At 37.2% G+C, this 12,891-nt stretch overlaps 1 protein-coding gene across 1 annotated transcript in view; it reads left to right on the plus strand.

Moving 5' to 3' along the window:
• The window catches only part of HTR4 (5-hydroxytryptamine receptor 4), a 64,067-nt gene that overhangs the window by 36,758 nt on the left and 14,418 nt on the right, over window positions 1-12,891 (plus strand). Inside the window, exon 4 of the mRNA XM_030927554.1 lies at window positions 1,780-2,348. Within this exon, the coding sequence (XP_030783414.1) occupies window positions 1,780-2,348 (569 nt within the window). The remainder of the gene's footprint in view (window positions 1-1,779; window positions 2,349-12,891) is intronic.

A 12,891-nucleotide genomic window follows, 5' to 3' on the forward strand; every position in this document is an offset into this window, starting at 1 on the left:
TGAGCATGTGGAGTAACTGGAACTCTCCAGCTCTCATGGTGGGAATATAAATTGATACAGTCCCTTTGGGAACCATTTGGCTGTATATACCCAAGCTATGATACAGCAATTTCAGTCCTGGGTATATACCTAAGACAGATGAAAATACACACACACACACACACACACATACACACACACACACACAAGCTTGTACAAGAATATTCCTAACAGTTTTATGCAAAATAGCACAAACCCAAAAATGACTCAAATGTCTGTCAATATTGGAATATGTAATATTGTAGTTTATTCCTTAATGCAATAGTATACAACAATGAAAAAGAATAAATTACTTGTACACGCAATAATGTGAGTGATACAATATTAAGTTAAAGGAGATACAGATTGTGTGTTTTATTATCTTGATACTTAGTTGGAAAACAAATAAAATTACATTATGATGATAAAGATAAGTGGCTATGTTTGGGCATATTAATGACAAGGAGAAGGCATGTGGAAGGCTGCTGGGTTGTCGATAATATTCTATAGTTTGATTTGAACAAGAATTACACAGTCATATTTACTATGTAATAATTGATTCACATGTGTATACACTTTATGTACTTTATATGTATTTTGGTTCAATAAAATATTCGAAAAAAGAAGAAGGATGGAGGATTCAGCTATGTCAAAGGTGTAGATGGCTCATTTAAAAGGAGGAATGGCAGCATAGAGGTCATTGATAGCCTTGACCAGAGCATTTTCAATGGAGTGATTAGGGTGAACACCTAAATGAAGTGGGTTCAGGAGAGACTGGGAGGAGAGTAAGTTGAAGCATTGAGTGTTGTCTAGGTTCTCACTCTGGTTAGGTTCCAAAGTCCCTCATGACCTTGCCCTATCCAATCTTTATATTCTTTTCTCCCATTAAAATATCTACCCTTCCTTTCCCCCAAACCCTAAGGCCCCTCTTGGCTGTTACACTAAAACACAGGCTGTTACACTATAACACAGGCTGTTACTCTGTGTTATCTAAATGAGACAAACCTTCATCAGGGAATTCAATAAGTAGAAAAATGGTTCCAGAAAAGTGCCCCATGGCATTCCCCCAAAGAGCTAAGTTTATGATGGTATAGAGAGCAATGGTACTCAAATGTTAACGAACTTTAGAATTATTGGAAAAAACTTGCTTAAAATGCATATATCTGAGCTTCATTGCCCAAAAATTTAGAATCAGTAGATCTTCCAGGGATGAAAGTGGAGGCGTGGCAGTAGGGAATGGACAGAAATCTGCACTTATAAGATATAGTGCGGGTGACTCTAATGTTACTGATCTACAGGCATCCTGTTAAGAGACACTGGTCTGTTACATGCAAGAAGACAGGGAAGGGAGAATAGAGGCAGAATTTCACTACTGGTTGGGTAAATGTAATAAATGATTCCGTCTCTATTTTATTTCTCTTCTGTCCTGGAGCCTTCAGCCTCTCTTGTACAGCTAAGTTCTCTGAGCCCTGGGATATGATCATGTTCCTTTTCTATCATCGAGGTTCTTTGTGTTGTAGGCGTATAAGAAAACCAAAGCTTTGCTGATACATTTTCTTCTCCCTTTCCTTTCCCCTTTACTCCTTTATTCTCCCATTTTCTTTCCCTGTTCTCTTCCCCTTCTTTTTATCTTCCAATCTTCCATTTTCTTGTTTTCCCTTTTTCTTTTCTTACACTCTTCCCCATTTTTCCCACTTCTTTTTCACTTTTTCTTTCCATTTTACCTCCTTTCGTCATTTCCTCTCTCCCTCCAACTCTCAGATAGAAAAGAGGAAGTTCAATCAGAACTCTAACTCTACATACTGTGTCTTCATGGTCAACAAGCCCTACGCCATCACCTGCTCAGTGGTGGCCTTCTACATCCCATTTCTCCTCATGGTGCTGGCCTATTACCGCATCTATGTCACAGCTAAGGAGCATGCCCACCAGATTCAGATGTTACAACGGGCAGGAGCCTCCTCTGAGAGCAGGCCTCAGTCGGCAGACCAGCATAGCACTCACCGCATGAGGACAGAGACCAAAGCAGCCAAGACCCTGTGCATCATCATGGGCTGCTTCTGCCTCTGCTGGGCACCATTCTTTGTCACCAATATCGTGGATCCTTTCATAGACTACAGTGTCCCTGGGCAGGTGTGGACCGCTTTCCTCTGGCTCGGCTATATCAATTCCGGGTTGAACCCTTTTCTCTACGCCTTCTTGAATAAGTCTTTTAGACGTGCCTTCCTCATCATCCTCTGCTGTGATGATGAGCGCTACCGAAGACCTTCCATTCTGGGCCAGACTGTCCCTTGTTCAACCACAACCATTAACGGATCCACACATGTACTAAGGTGAGTATACTATGGGAGTTCATCAATTTGGTTGATTTGTATTACTCAGAAGGGGTAATGCTCCAGTTTTCTGTTTCCAGAGGGGTTATCCCTGAAAACTGCATAGAGTTTGCCAAGATTATAAAAGCTTCTACTCTCTGGTCATGGAATACAGTAGTGGTTAAGACCTCAGGCTCTGGAGGGACACTGACTTGAATTCAAATCAAGTTCCCAGAGTTCTGTGACCTTGGGCAGGTCATTTAAACATTATTAACCTCAATTTCATTTTTAAAAACTTAAGATAATAATTACTATATCTACATCCCAGAGTTTTTATGAGAATCAAATTAGCTAGTGTATGTGGAGTGCACGGTACAGAGCCTGACACTTAACAAGTCTTTAGTAAATGTTATCTATTATTATTTAAAGGTGGTACTTTAGAGTAGTGGTTAAAAGCATGGATTTTAAAGTAAAATAGGTTTTGTCTTGATTCTCAGTGCTCTTACTAGCCATCTGCATAGTCTTTCGTGGTTTTACTTTCCTCACCTTTAAAAAATTGTAATAATGTTAATTCTCATCTCATGTGGGTTTTGTGATGAGTAGAGATAATATATTCATATAGGGCATGACATGCAGTAAGCACTCACAATGGTATTAAAAATTTTATTAATATTAGGATGAATAGTAATAACGTAGTGCCTGAAAACCTAAGATGGCCATAAATAACATGATAAACTAAAATACATACCATAATAAATATACGACAGTAATACCATGAGATATAACGGACGTATGGGCGATCTAGAATTGGGGTAGAAAGGAAGCTGATTTGGCTTAAGAAGCTCAGGGAAGGCTTCACAGAACACAGAACAGTATTTCCTAAGAATTTGAGACATGGAGGAAAAGGCAGGGAAGTCGATTGATTTTTTTCCCCAAGGTCACATAGGTGGATGGAGGTGGGAGTGACTTTGGGAGGTGAATGTTCAGTGTCTAGTTATGGTACCTCTTTCTAAACCCTGAGACTTTTCTGGTCACCCTGGGCTATAATTGTTCTCAGCTATGCAAAGCTATGTGTGATAAGTACATTCATCCTGTAGCAAAACTGGATTGCCAATGACATTTTTTTCTTTGCCCTGAGATGTACAGGAATTTCTAAGGAGTAGTTCCTTCTTTGAGACAAGCATTTAATTTTTCTGATGATGATTAGTATTCAGCTGTTCTGGCAGCTGAAAATTGGGGGATATTTTCATTTGCCTGTGTAAGAAAAGAAGAAAAGAAAAACAAGAATTGCTATAAAACATAAATGCTGTGCCTCAGAGGCTGCTCAGAGCAAGAATTCCAATTTTTGCTACAAGTGTAGGCAGATTTGTATCTAAAGCTTAGCATGATGTTGTGGTTTCAGCTGGTGGAAAGGCCCCAAAGGATACACCTAGAAACTGACATTCTCTCTTAATTATTATGCCTTCATGAGTGTCATAGAAAGAATTCAACCGTAATGTGTGTGTACAAGAACTTCTGTGTGGGTGCCAAATAGTTTTAGCTATTTAAGCTAGCAGTTGCCTAAGTACAGGCTGTTGACAACTTACAAACAGTGTACGCTCTGGTAATACATTTGCTAAGTCAGTTGTTTAGTAGTTGATGGTTTTTTTCATAGAAAGTTTGGGAGTTTCTAGGGCAGCCCAAGAAAGCCTATTTTACTAAATAAGATGTATTGTTAAAATCCTGCTGTGTCTGGTAATCTGCAGGATGACTGTAAAGCAAAGAGAATTTAGAGATGGCATATGGATGTACACTCCATATTTTCTTCCACAAATTTCTTTTCTTTTTTTTTTTTTTTGAGGCGGAGTCTCGCTCTGTCACCCAGGCTGGAGTGCAGTGGAGCGATCTCAGATCACTCCATGCTCCACCTCTCCAGTTCACGCTATCCTCCTGCCTCAACCTCCCGAGTAGCTGGGACTACAGGCGCCCGCCACCATGCCTGGCTAAATTTTTGTATTTTTAGTAGAGACGGGGTTTCACCATGTTAGCCAGGATGGTCTCGATCTCCTGACCTCGTGATCCGCCTGCTTTGGCCTCCCAAAGTGCTGGGATTACAGTCTTCCATAAATTTCTTCATGAGGTCATGAAAAGTGCAGGAAGTTGATCTGTGATGTTTTACTGCAGGAGTGGAGAATCTTATAAGAGTAAGGGTAGCCTATACAGAATAGTTGAAACCTGCATCCGCTAGAGGGTAAATCTTACAAAGGACAGGAATTCTGCCTATTTTATTCACTGCTATATAGCAAATACTCTTCATATTGTCTGATATGTAATAGGAACTTAAACTCTTGATGAATTAACAGATTATAAAATTAATTCTTCTGATCAATTGTTCTAACTTAACAGAAGTGAGACAGTTTTTGCATTTTTCTTAAAAACCCCACAAGTAGATCATCAGCAAATTCAGATGAATTCAAGAAATATAAAACCGAAACAATGAAAATAAGTATCAGCTTTTATCCTGCTAATCCTACCCTTATTCTCAGAGACAATAGTTAACATTAGTCTGCTGATCGTTTCAATGTATTTACAAACACTCACAAAAACCATAGAAATATCATAACTCTTTCTCACTTTATGTAAATAGGATTATTTTATATGTACTTTTCTACATCTTGTTTTTTATCCTTTAACAATACATTTTGAAGATATTTTCCCTGGGGAAAATATAGCTCTAACTGATTTGTTTTAGCTGTTCTATAATCTTCTGTACTAAAAATACATATTAAAATTTATTTAACTATTTGCTATTAGTGGGCATGTAAGTATTTCCAATTATTTGTCATTGCAAGTTGTACTGTTTTTAATGTTCTTGAACACATTTCTTGATGCATGTGCTAGAATTTCTTTCAGATAGCTACCAAAAACGAAATTACTGTATTGACAGGTATGCTCATTTAAAATTTTTATGTTTACAATAATATTGGCATCCTAGCACACTGTAACAATTTGCATTCTCATCTACAAGTCTGAAAGTATCGAGTATCCTCTACTCCTTCTCCTCACCAAAGTTGAATATTATCAATCTTTAATATTTTCTTGATTAAAAAATATTAGGTTGGTGCAAACATAATTGCCATATCATTTAATTTGCATTACCCAGTGATTTGTCAGATTGAACCTCTTTTAAATTAGTTATATACTATTTATATGTATTCTTATATAAACTGCATCTTTATGTGTTTGGCCCTTTTTGTGACAGCTTTGCTGTATTTTTCTTATAAATTTCTGGATGTTCTTTGTTATATTTTGTATATTCATCCTGTGTCATAGAATTGGCAAATACACCTCCCCATCTCCTGCTTACTTTTTAACTTTGGTTAACTTTTGACTTACAGAAGTTTCAAATTTTGAAAAGATATTCTTACTTGACCTCTTAGAGTTGGCGTAGCTTCCTTCTTAAAATACTTCCTACATTAATTTTCCTTAATACCATACTTTCCTGGTTTTCCTGCTAACTCATCAGCAACTTTTTCCCAGTCTCTTTTAGAGGCTCTTTCTCTCTCTCTGGCCTCAAACTGTTGGAGTTCTTCAGGACTTGGCTCCTGATACTCTTCTCAGACTATGCTCTTACTTTATATATTCACTATCTATAACTTTATATACAATCTTCATGCTGTCAGTTCTCTCTTTGATCAATATCTCCAGGACATAGCACTCCTCTGAGATCCAGAGAAGAGATCCAATTTGCTTCCTTGACAACCCCATATAGGTATCTCTTAGAAATCTTAAATGTAATGCAACCAAAACAGAATTATTAGCTCTATACTCTTACCCCCTGTATTGGCCCATTTTGTGTTGCTGTAAATGAATACTTGAGGCTGGGTAATTTATAAGGAAAAGAGGTTTATTTTTCTAATGGCTGTACAGGCTGTACAAACATGGCATTAGCATTGGCTCAGCTTCTGGTGAAGCCTCAGGAAGCTTTTACTCATGGCAGAAGATGAAGTGGGTTCATACATGTCTCATGGCAAGACGGGGAGCAAGAGAGAGAAAGAGAGGAGTGAGGTGCTAGAATCTTTTTAACAATCAGATCTCAAGATAACTAATAGAGTGACAATTCACTCGTTACTGTGACGAGGGCACCAAGTCATTCATGTGACCTCCACCCCTATGACCCAGACACCTCCCACTAGACCCAACTTCCAACTCTGGGGATTACTTTTCAACATGAGATTTGAAGGGGATGAACATCCAAACTATCTCACCCTCCAACCACAAGTTTTCTGAGTCATCCCTATCTCCATAAATGGAATAATCTTGTATCATGTTACTAAATCAAGACACTTTTCTGTGGCTCTGAGGGAGAACTAACATATTAGAGGGCAGGCTTAAGGATTTAAAAAGAAACCAATCAGCTGGTATTGAAGAGATGGAGCTAAATAAAAATAACCGTAAAATTCAACCATAGGGGCAAAATACAAATCATAAAAATGTAAGATAAATAAATTTCTATCTGCATGTATGAAATTTAGAATTTTATAGCATGCTTTGATTTTCCTTACCCAAGGCAAACATTTAAAAAGTACTGGACAGGTCACTAGAGACCTCCCTCCATTTTATTAATAATAATGATTATGATTATGAAACCTAACATTATTCCAGAAAAGAATGTTTGTTACTATATTTGAGAGCCCTAAATCCATCATTTGCATCTAATTTTTATGACTCAAAGAGGTAAGGTATTAGTATCCTTGTCATTTTAAAGATGAGAAAATTTAGTGTTAGGGTAAGTAGCATGCCCAAAGTCACACAAGTAGTAAACAATGAAGCTGGAAGTCAGACCTAACTCTTTCTGACTTCAAAACTCAGCCTTGTCCTGCTACTTAGAGTCAGAGTTAAGATTACAACTTTCCATGATAACCTTGACTTTTTGGATAAAGTTGATGAGTCATTTTTTAATCTATCAACTCTACCATTTTGTTCATATTTCTCTAGTTTGCCTACAAACCATGGAAGACTAATAACTTTTTCAAATGAAGGCATTTTCATACTCACATTTTTTAAAAGGAAGTAAGCTTAGATCAGATGAGCCTATTCTTATTAACCACTTGTTGACTTCTATCTTTGGGTACCCATTGACTATTCAAATAAAAAATCAATTTTAAAAAAGTTCATCTCAGAATTGGGATCAAACTCTTCTTCCTGTGGTTTTCAGAACATACCTTTTTCACATTTCTTCAACTTGGGCACTTGTTCTTCTCCACTTCTGCTGGATGGCAGTGGTCTGTTTATAGCACTATTTCTCATGATATTCATACTGCTTTAGAGTATACAATTTAATTTAATTTATTTAATTAAATTGTATACTTATTTAATTCCTGTCACATCAAATATTCCTTGAGGGGAGAAACTATGGCTTCCTCTTCTCTAGGAACCGCATAGTCTTTAACACGGTATCTGTATAACAGTAGATGATCAATTGATTGATACATTTTTTGCTGATGAGATGTCTTCCTGATTCTCTTCAGATTTATGAAGGATTAAAATACTCAAAATCAAAAATTAGGTTTTGTTTGTTAAATCTTCCCTTAGATCCTAAAAGGTGCAGAGAACTTAGTCTACAAGATTCACATTGGGAAGACCCAGTTCATGACAACATTCTGATATTGTGGGACCTCTTTCCTTTAAAGTCTTTTTGACAGAATGGAATTTTACTTTTCCAAGTTGAATTAGAAACAGCCAAGCCTGACCTCAATGGTTTAGAGTCATAGGTCTCCCACGGTTGGTCTATCCTTCTGGTCTTTTGATTTACATGTAATTTTATTATTAAATAAGCAAATGGGTAGCCGATTGAAATAAAATATGCTTTTGAAAGACATTCTTAGAGGGTTTTGGTTACTAAAATTGTACTAACTAGTGTACACAGTAGCAGAGATGTCTGCAATTGTGTCTGACTATTTTCTGTTGGACAAGTGTCTTTGGAAATATGCAACCCATGATCCAAAGAGAAGTGAAGAAAGCATTTGATTGGATGATGACACCATTTGTCTAGACATATAGGTTACATAGTCTTCTAAATATAGCTTCTAAACATGAATTATTATCATATAAATATTTTGGGGCAATTTTAATTTATCTGCATGCATATATTAGAAAGAGGCAAAATGCCAGTGTGTGGAATTCTAAGAGGTTTATCAAGTGTGCAAACTCAGATTCTCAGGGAATTTGGAGCCAGCCTCTTTCTCCTTGTCTCATCCTTAATCTTGTTCTGCAGCTGTGTTTTCCCCACCCATCAATATCTGTCTTAGTCTTATGGAAATCACTTTTCCCACTCTAGGAAACCCATACTGAACATAGTGGCAGAGAAGAAAATAAATAACCTAACGATAAAACATTAGCTGCGTTCCTACTAAAGTCAGGAATAAGACAATGATGTCTTATCATCTCTCGTGGTCAACATTGTACATACAAAATCCAAAGAACGGAAAGAAGAAATATTCTACATAAAAATTGGAAAAAGAGAGCAAAGCTGCCATTATTTCATTATTTATTAATCATCTATATGATCTATTATAATAATCTTCCAGGAAAATCCACTGTAAACTGTGAAAAGTGATAAGATATTTCATAAGGATGGATGGTATGAGGTAACATTCAATCCTCTGTGACTTTCCTACTCATGAGAACAAAACAATTAGAATGTGAATTAAGAAAAATACCACTTTGCCACTGCACTCCACTCCAGCTCAGGTGACAGGGCCAGACCCCGTCAAAAAACAAACAAACAAACAGAAGCAATAACTAAAGTTCCTTTAAAAAAATGTTTTTTAAAAGTATAAGACCTTTATTGAAAGAAACTTTAAAATTTTACTGCAGAAGAGCAGATAAATTGCTAAAGGTTCATTGTGGATAGTAGAAAAGGCGACTGTAAAACCCATATTTTTCTTTTGAGGTTATAGGAAGCCCATCAGAACTCCAGGTTTGCAAATTCTGGAACTCAATTTATCAGGTTCTGAAGTTTGATTCACAGGAACCTTGTACTGAGCACTTAATGCACCAGGCAGCAATGCAGCAGATATAAACATGAACCACGGAAGCAAGGGATACACAAACAAGGTATTGCAGTACAGTGGACATCACTGCAGGTGTGCACAAGGTTTATCAGGAGCTGAGGGAATTGCTAACAAGTCAACAGTTTCCTTGTCATCACTGGTGATGGGCATCCAGTCTCTGCTTGAACTCCTGCTATGAAAGAAGCTTCCTACCTGAGCAGCCTTCTCAAAAGTTGGGCAGCCACAGAGCTTGAAAGGTTTTCCTAATATTGAGTTGACGTTTCCATCCCTGTGGCTTCTACTCACTAACCCTCATTCTACCTTGAGAAAGAGAAAAACAGGTTATACCTCTTATGTTAGGACAGCTCTTTATGCATATTTGGCCATAGGTTCTTTCTGAGGCTTTTGTTTTTTGGAATAAATATCCCAATTTCTTTTAGTGCTTTCTGTGTATATTATTGTTGGAAATTTGGCGAGTGCAATTATATTCCCTTATTTGCAACTTTTATTTTTATTTTTCTTGGTCATTTTTTAGTCAAAGCAGGATCAGCAGACCACTCACATTAGAATCATCTGGTAGCTTAATAAAATCACAGATTCCTGGGTCCCACTCATTGAATCAGTGCAGGGCCTGTAAATGACATTTTTACTAATATGGCTGTTATGCATATTAAAGGTTTAGAGCCACAGTCCTAGACTTTTGTGGATCAGAATGGTCCAAGGTGTGCTGGCATTGATTGATTCAGGGCTTCAAGTTATGACACATATTAGAATTCTTAGGTTCTTATAAATCTGTTTCTTTTCTTTCTTTTTTTTTTTTTTTTTTTTTGAGACAGAGCCTCACACTGTCACCCAGGCTGGAGTGTAGTGGCGCAATCTCGGCTCACTGCATTCTCTGCCTCCTGAGTTCAAGCGATTCCCCTGCCTCAGCCTCCCAAGTAGCTGGGATTACAGGCACCAGCCACCACGCCCGGCTAATTTTTTGTATTTTTAGTAGAGATGGTTTCACCATGTTGGCCAGGCTGGTCTCAAACTCCTGACCTCATGATTCACCTGCCTCAGCCTCCCAAAGTGCTGGGATTACAGGCTTGAGCCACCACGCCCGGGCCAGAATCTCTTAAAAGATAACTTTATCTAAGTTAACTGGTATAATTAGCAGAAAATTCCTTTTGGAAGCCTGCCTCAGTTCAGTTATGCTTTAAGCCAAGTAACTCTCCCCACTTAGGAGACATGGTATGACGAGACAGTCTTGTGACCATGACAAGGTGGCAGGTGGTAGGAATAAGTCATATTAATTTGATTTGAGGTTCTTTGGGGACTTGATTATGGGGTTCTTTGTCCATTGGATAAATACCAAGGACCTTGTCAGTCTTGCTGCCTGTTGTATCCTCAGGGCCTAGTAAAGTGCCTGGAACATTGTAGGACTTGACAAGGGGATAAATAAATGCTCTGTCTCTACTCTACTGGCTTACCCTCTCTTCTGTTTAACTGTCTCCATGATTATTAGTTCAGATAACTGAGGGCAGAAAAGGGACTAGGGTGCTGACTGTAACCTTAGAGCAGAGAATTTCCCTGTAGAAAATCTGCTAAAGATTCCAGTTTTGGCTTCTTTGGTAGATAATCCCCATCCTCCTATTTCACTCCTTCTTTGTGAAAATAAAACAAAATAATTGATGTGAAATTGCTTTGCTAACTGCAAATCTCTGTCCACATGAGAGTGATAATTTTAAGAACAGACTATTTATAAATTAGGCAACACAGCAGAGAATGCATACAAAGTTTAGCTTCGGAGATGGGTTTCTCTGCTCTCACCAGGCTTAGATTTTTCCCCAGTTTCCAGGTTCAGATCTTACTCAAACCTAGGACACTTACCCAATTCCTAAGAAGTCTGAGAACTTTTGCAAGTGCTTTCCAAAGAACTTCTTGCCTATCTAACTTGGTTCTTGGCTATCATCCTCCATTATCCACTGTCAATCTCTATGATAAACAGGCTGTCCATTGACTTGAGATCTCTAGATCTGTGTTGTCCAATAGCTTAACCACTAGCGACGCGTGACTATTTAAATTTTAATTTAACCAAAATGAAGCACAACTAAAAACTCAGCTTTTTAGTCACACAAGCTATCTTCTAAGTGTTCATTAGCCACATGTGGTGAGTGGCTATTGGCTTAGATGTAAATGTAGGAAATTCTCATGATTGTAAAAAGTTTTGTTTGACCAATCAGCTCCAGAGCTATATGTGCCTTCTCTCTGGAAGGAGGCAATACAACTTTCTCTCAGACTCACTAACTCTTGTTATCAGCCAACACTCAGAAACTAATCAACCAGTTCTATTTGGATGTGCTATATAAATCTTTAACATTTCCATGTACAACATTAGTGTATTCAGATTTCTATATGAAATCAATAGAGGAAAAAATGTAAACATAGAAAAAAAGTGAAAATGAGTAAGAGGCAAAGAGAATGAGCTTCCCCCAAAACACAGCAGAAGAAAAAAAAAAATCTGGGTTACTGCCCCTTGTTATTTCCTTTATAAATAAAAACTATGACAACTTACAATATATTTTTTGTTGTTGTTAACTTGCTTATTATCTGCCTCTCCAGCCAGACTGCCAGTCTATGAGGGCAGGTACCATGTCACTTTCATTCCCTAAAATTTCCCCATGGTGCAGAAATTGCTCAATTAATATATTTGTTCAATAAACCGATGTTCTTATCATACTTCATTGTTCATCTGGACTGTGTATGTCAGAATAAGTTTCCACCACTTTAAAAAATATGTGTTAATTCCATAACTGAAATAGTTGTTTGTTCACTGTGAAACCACTTGTCAAATTTTGACTTCAGCACTTCAGAATTCCCCTTTTAAATAAAGGTTTTCATAATGTGAATTGGAAGATTTTTACCCATGGATGACGAAATGATTTAGAGTTGATTTATTTTGGATCCTCAGAGGTTTCTGCTAATGTTGTAAAGTTGTTTGACATTTAAAAGCCATCTTATGGCCTTTACCTTGAACTTTGGAGGTTACAATCGTATTCAACGTTTACCTCATTGTTTTGAGCCAAAACAGACTTAATCTGGGTAAATCAGAGATGGATGAGGATGACCTTCCTTTGTCTCCATTAAGCCCTACCAGGGCAGACTACATAATTTGCTGGCCAAATGCAAGCCACTTGTTCAAAAGGCAGGAAAAAGTGTTTTTAAAGGTATTAAAATTTAAAGCCTTTCTTTTCTGTTCATTCACTCCCTCCCAACTTGTCTTGGTGTTTTTTTTTTTTTTAACTTGCTAATTACCTTTGTTCTAGTAAAGAAATTTTTGAAATTATTAGCACCAATTTATCATTCATTTATCATTGATACATGAATCGATTTATCATTCACTTTTACATTGCGCAATGCCAATTTCAAATGTAAATAAAAGAGCATTTAACTTGTATGTGGAATCATCAAAATTATACAAATCATGGTAGGTAGTTCATACATACTTTTGTATTTTGTTTTTACCAGAACAGTGCAGAAAACTAACT

Source organism: Rhinopithecus roxellana, chromosome 3 (assembly GCF_007565055.1).
Source record: "Rhinopithecus roxellana isolate Shanxi Qingling chromosome 3, ASM756505v1, whole genome shotgun sequence".
In the NCBI taxonomy this organism is placed as follows: Eukaryota; Metazoa; Chordata; class Mammalia; order Primates; family Cercopithecidae; genus Rhinopithecus; species Rhinopithecus roxellana.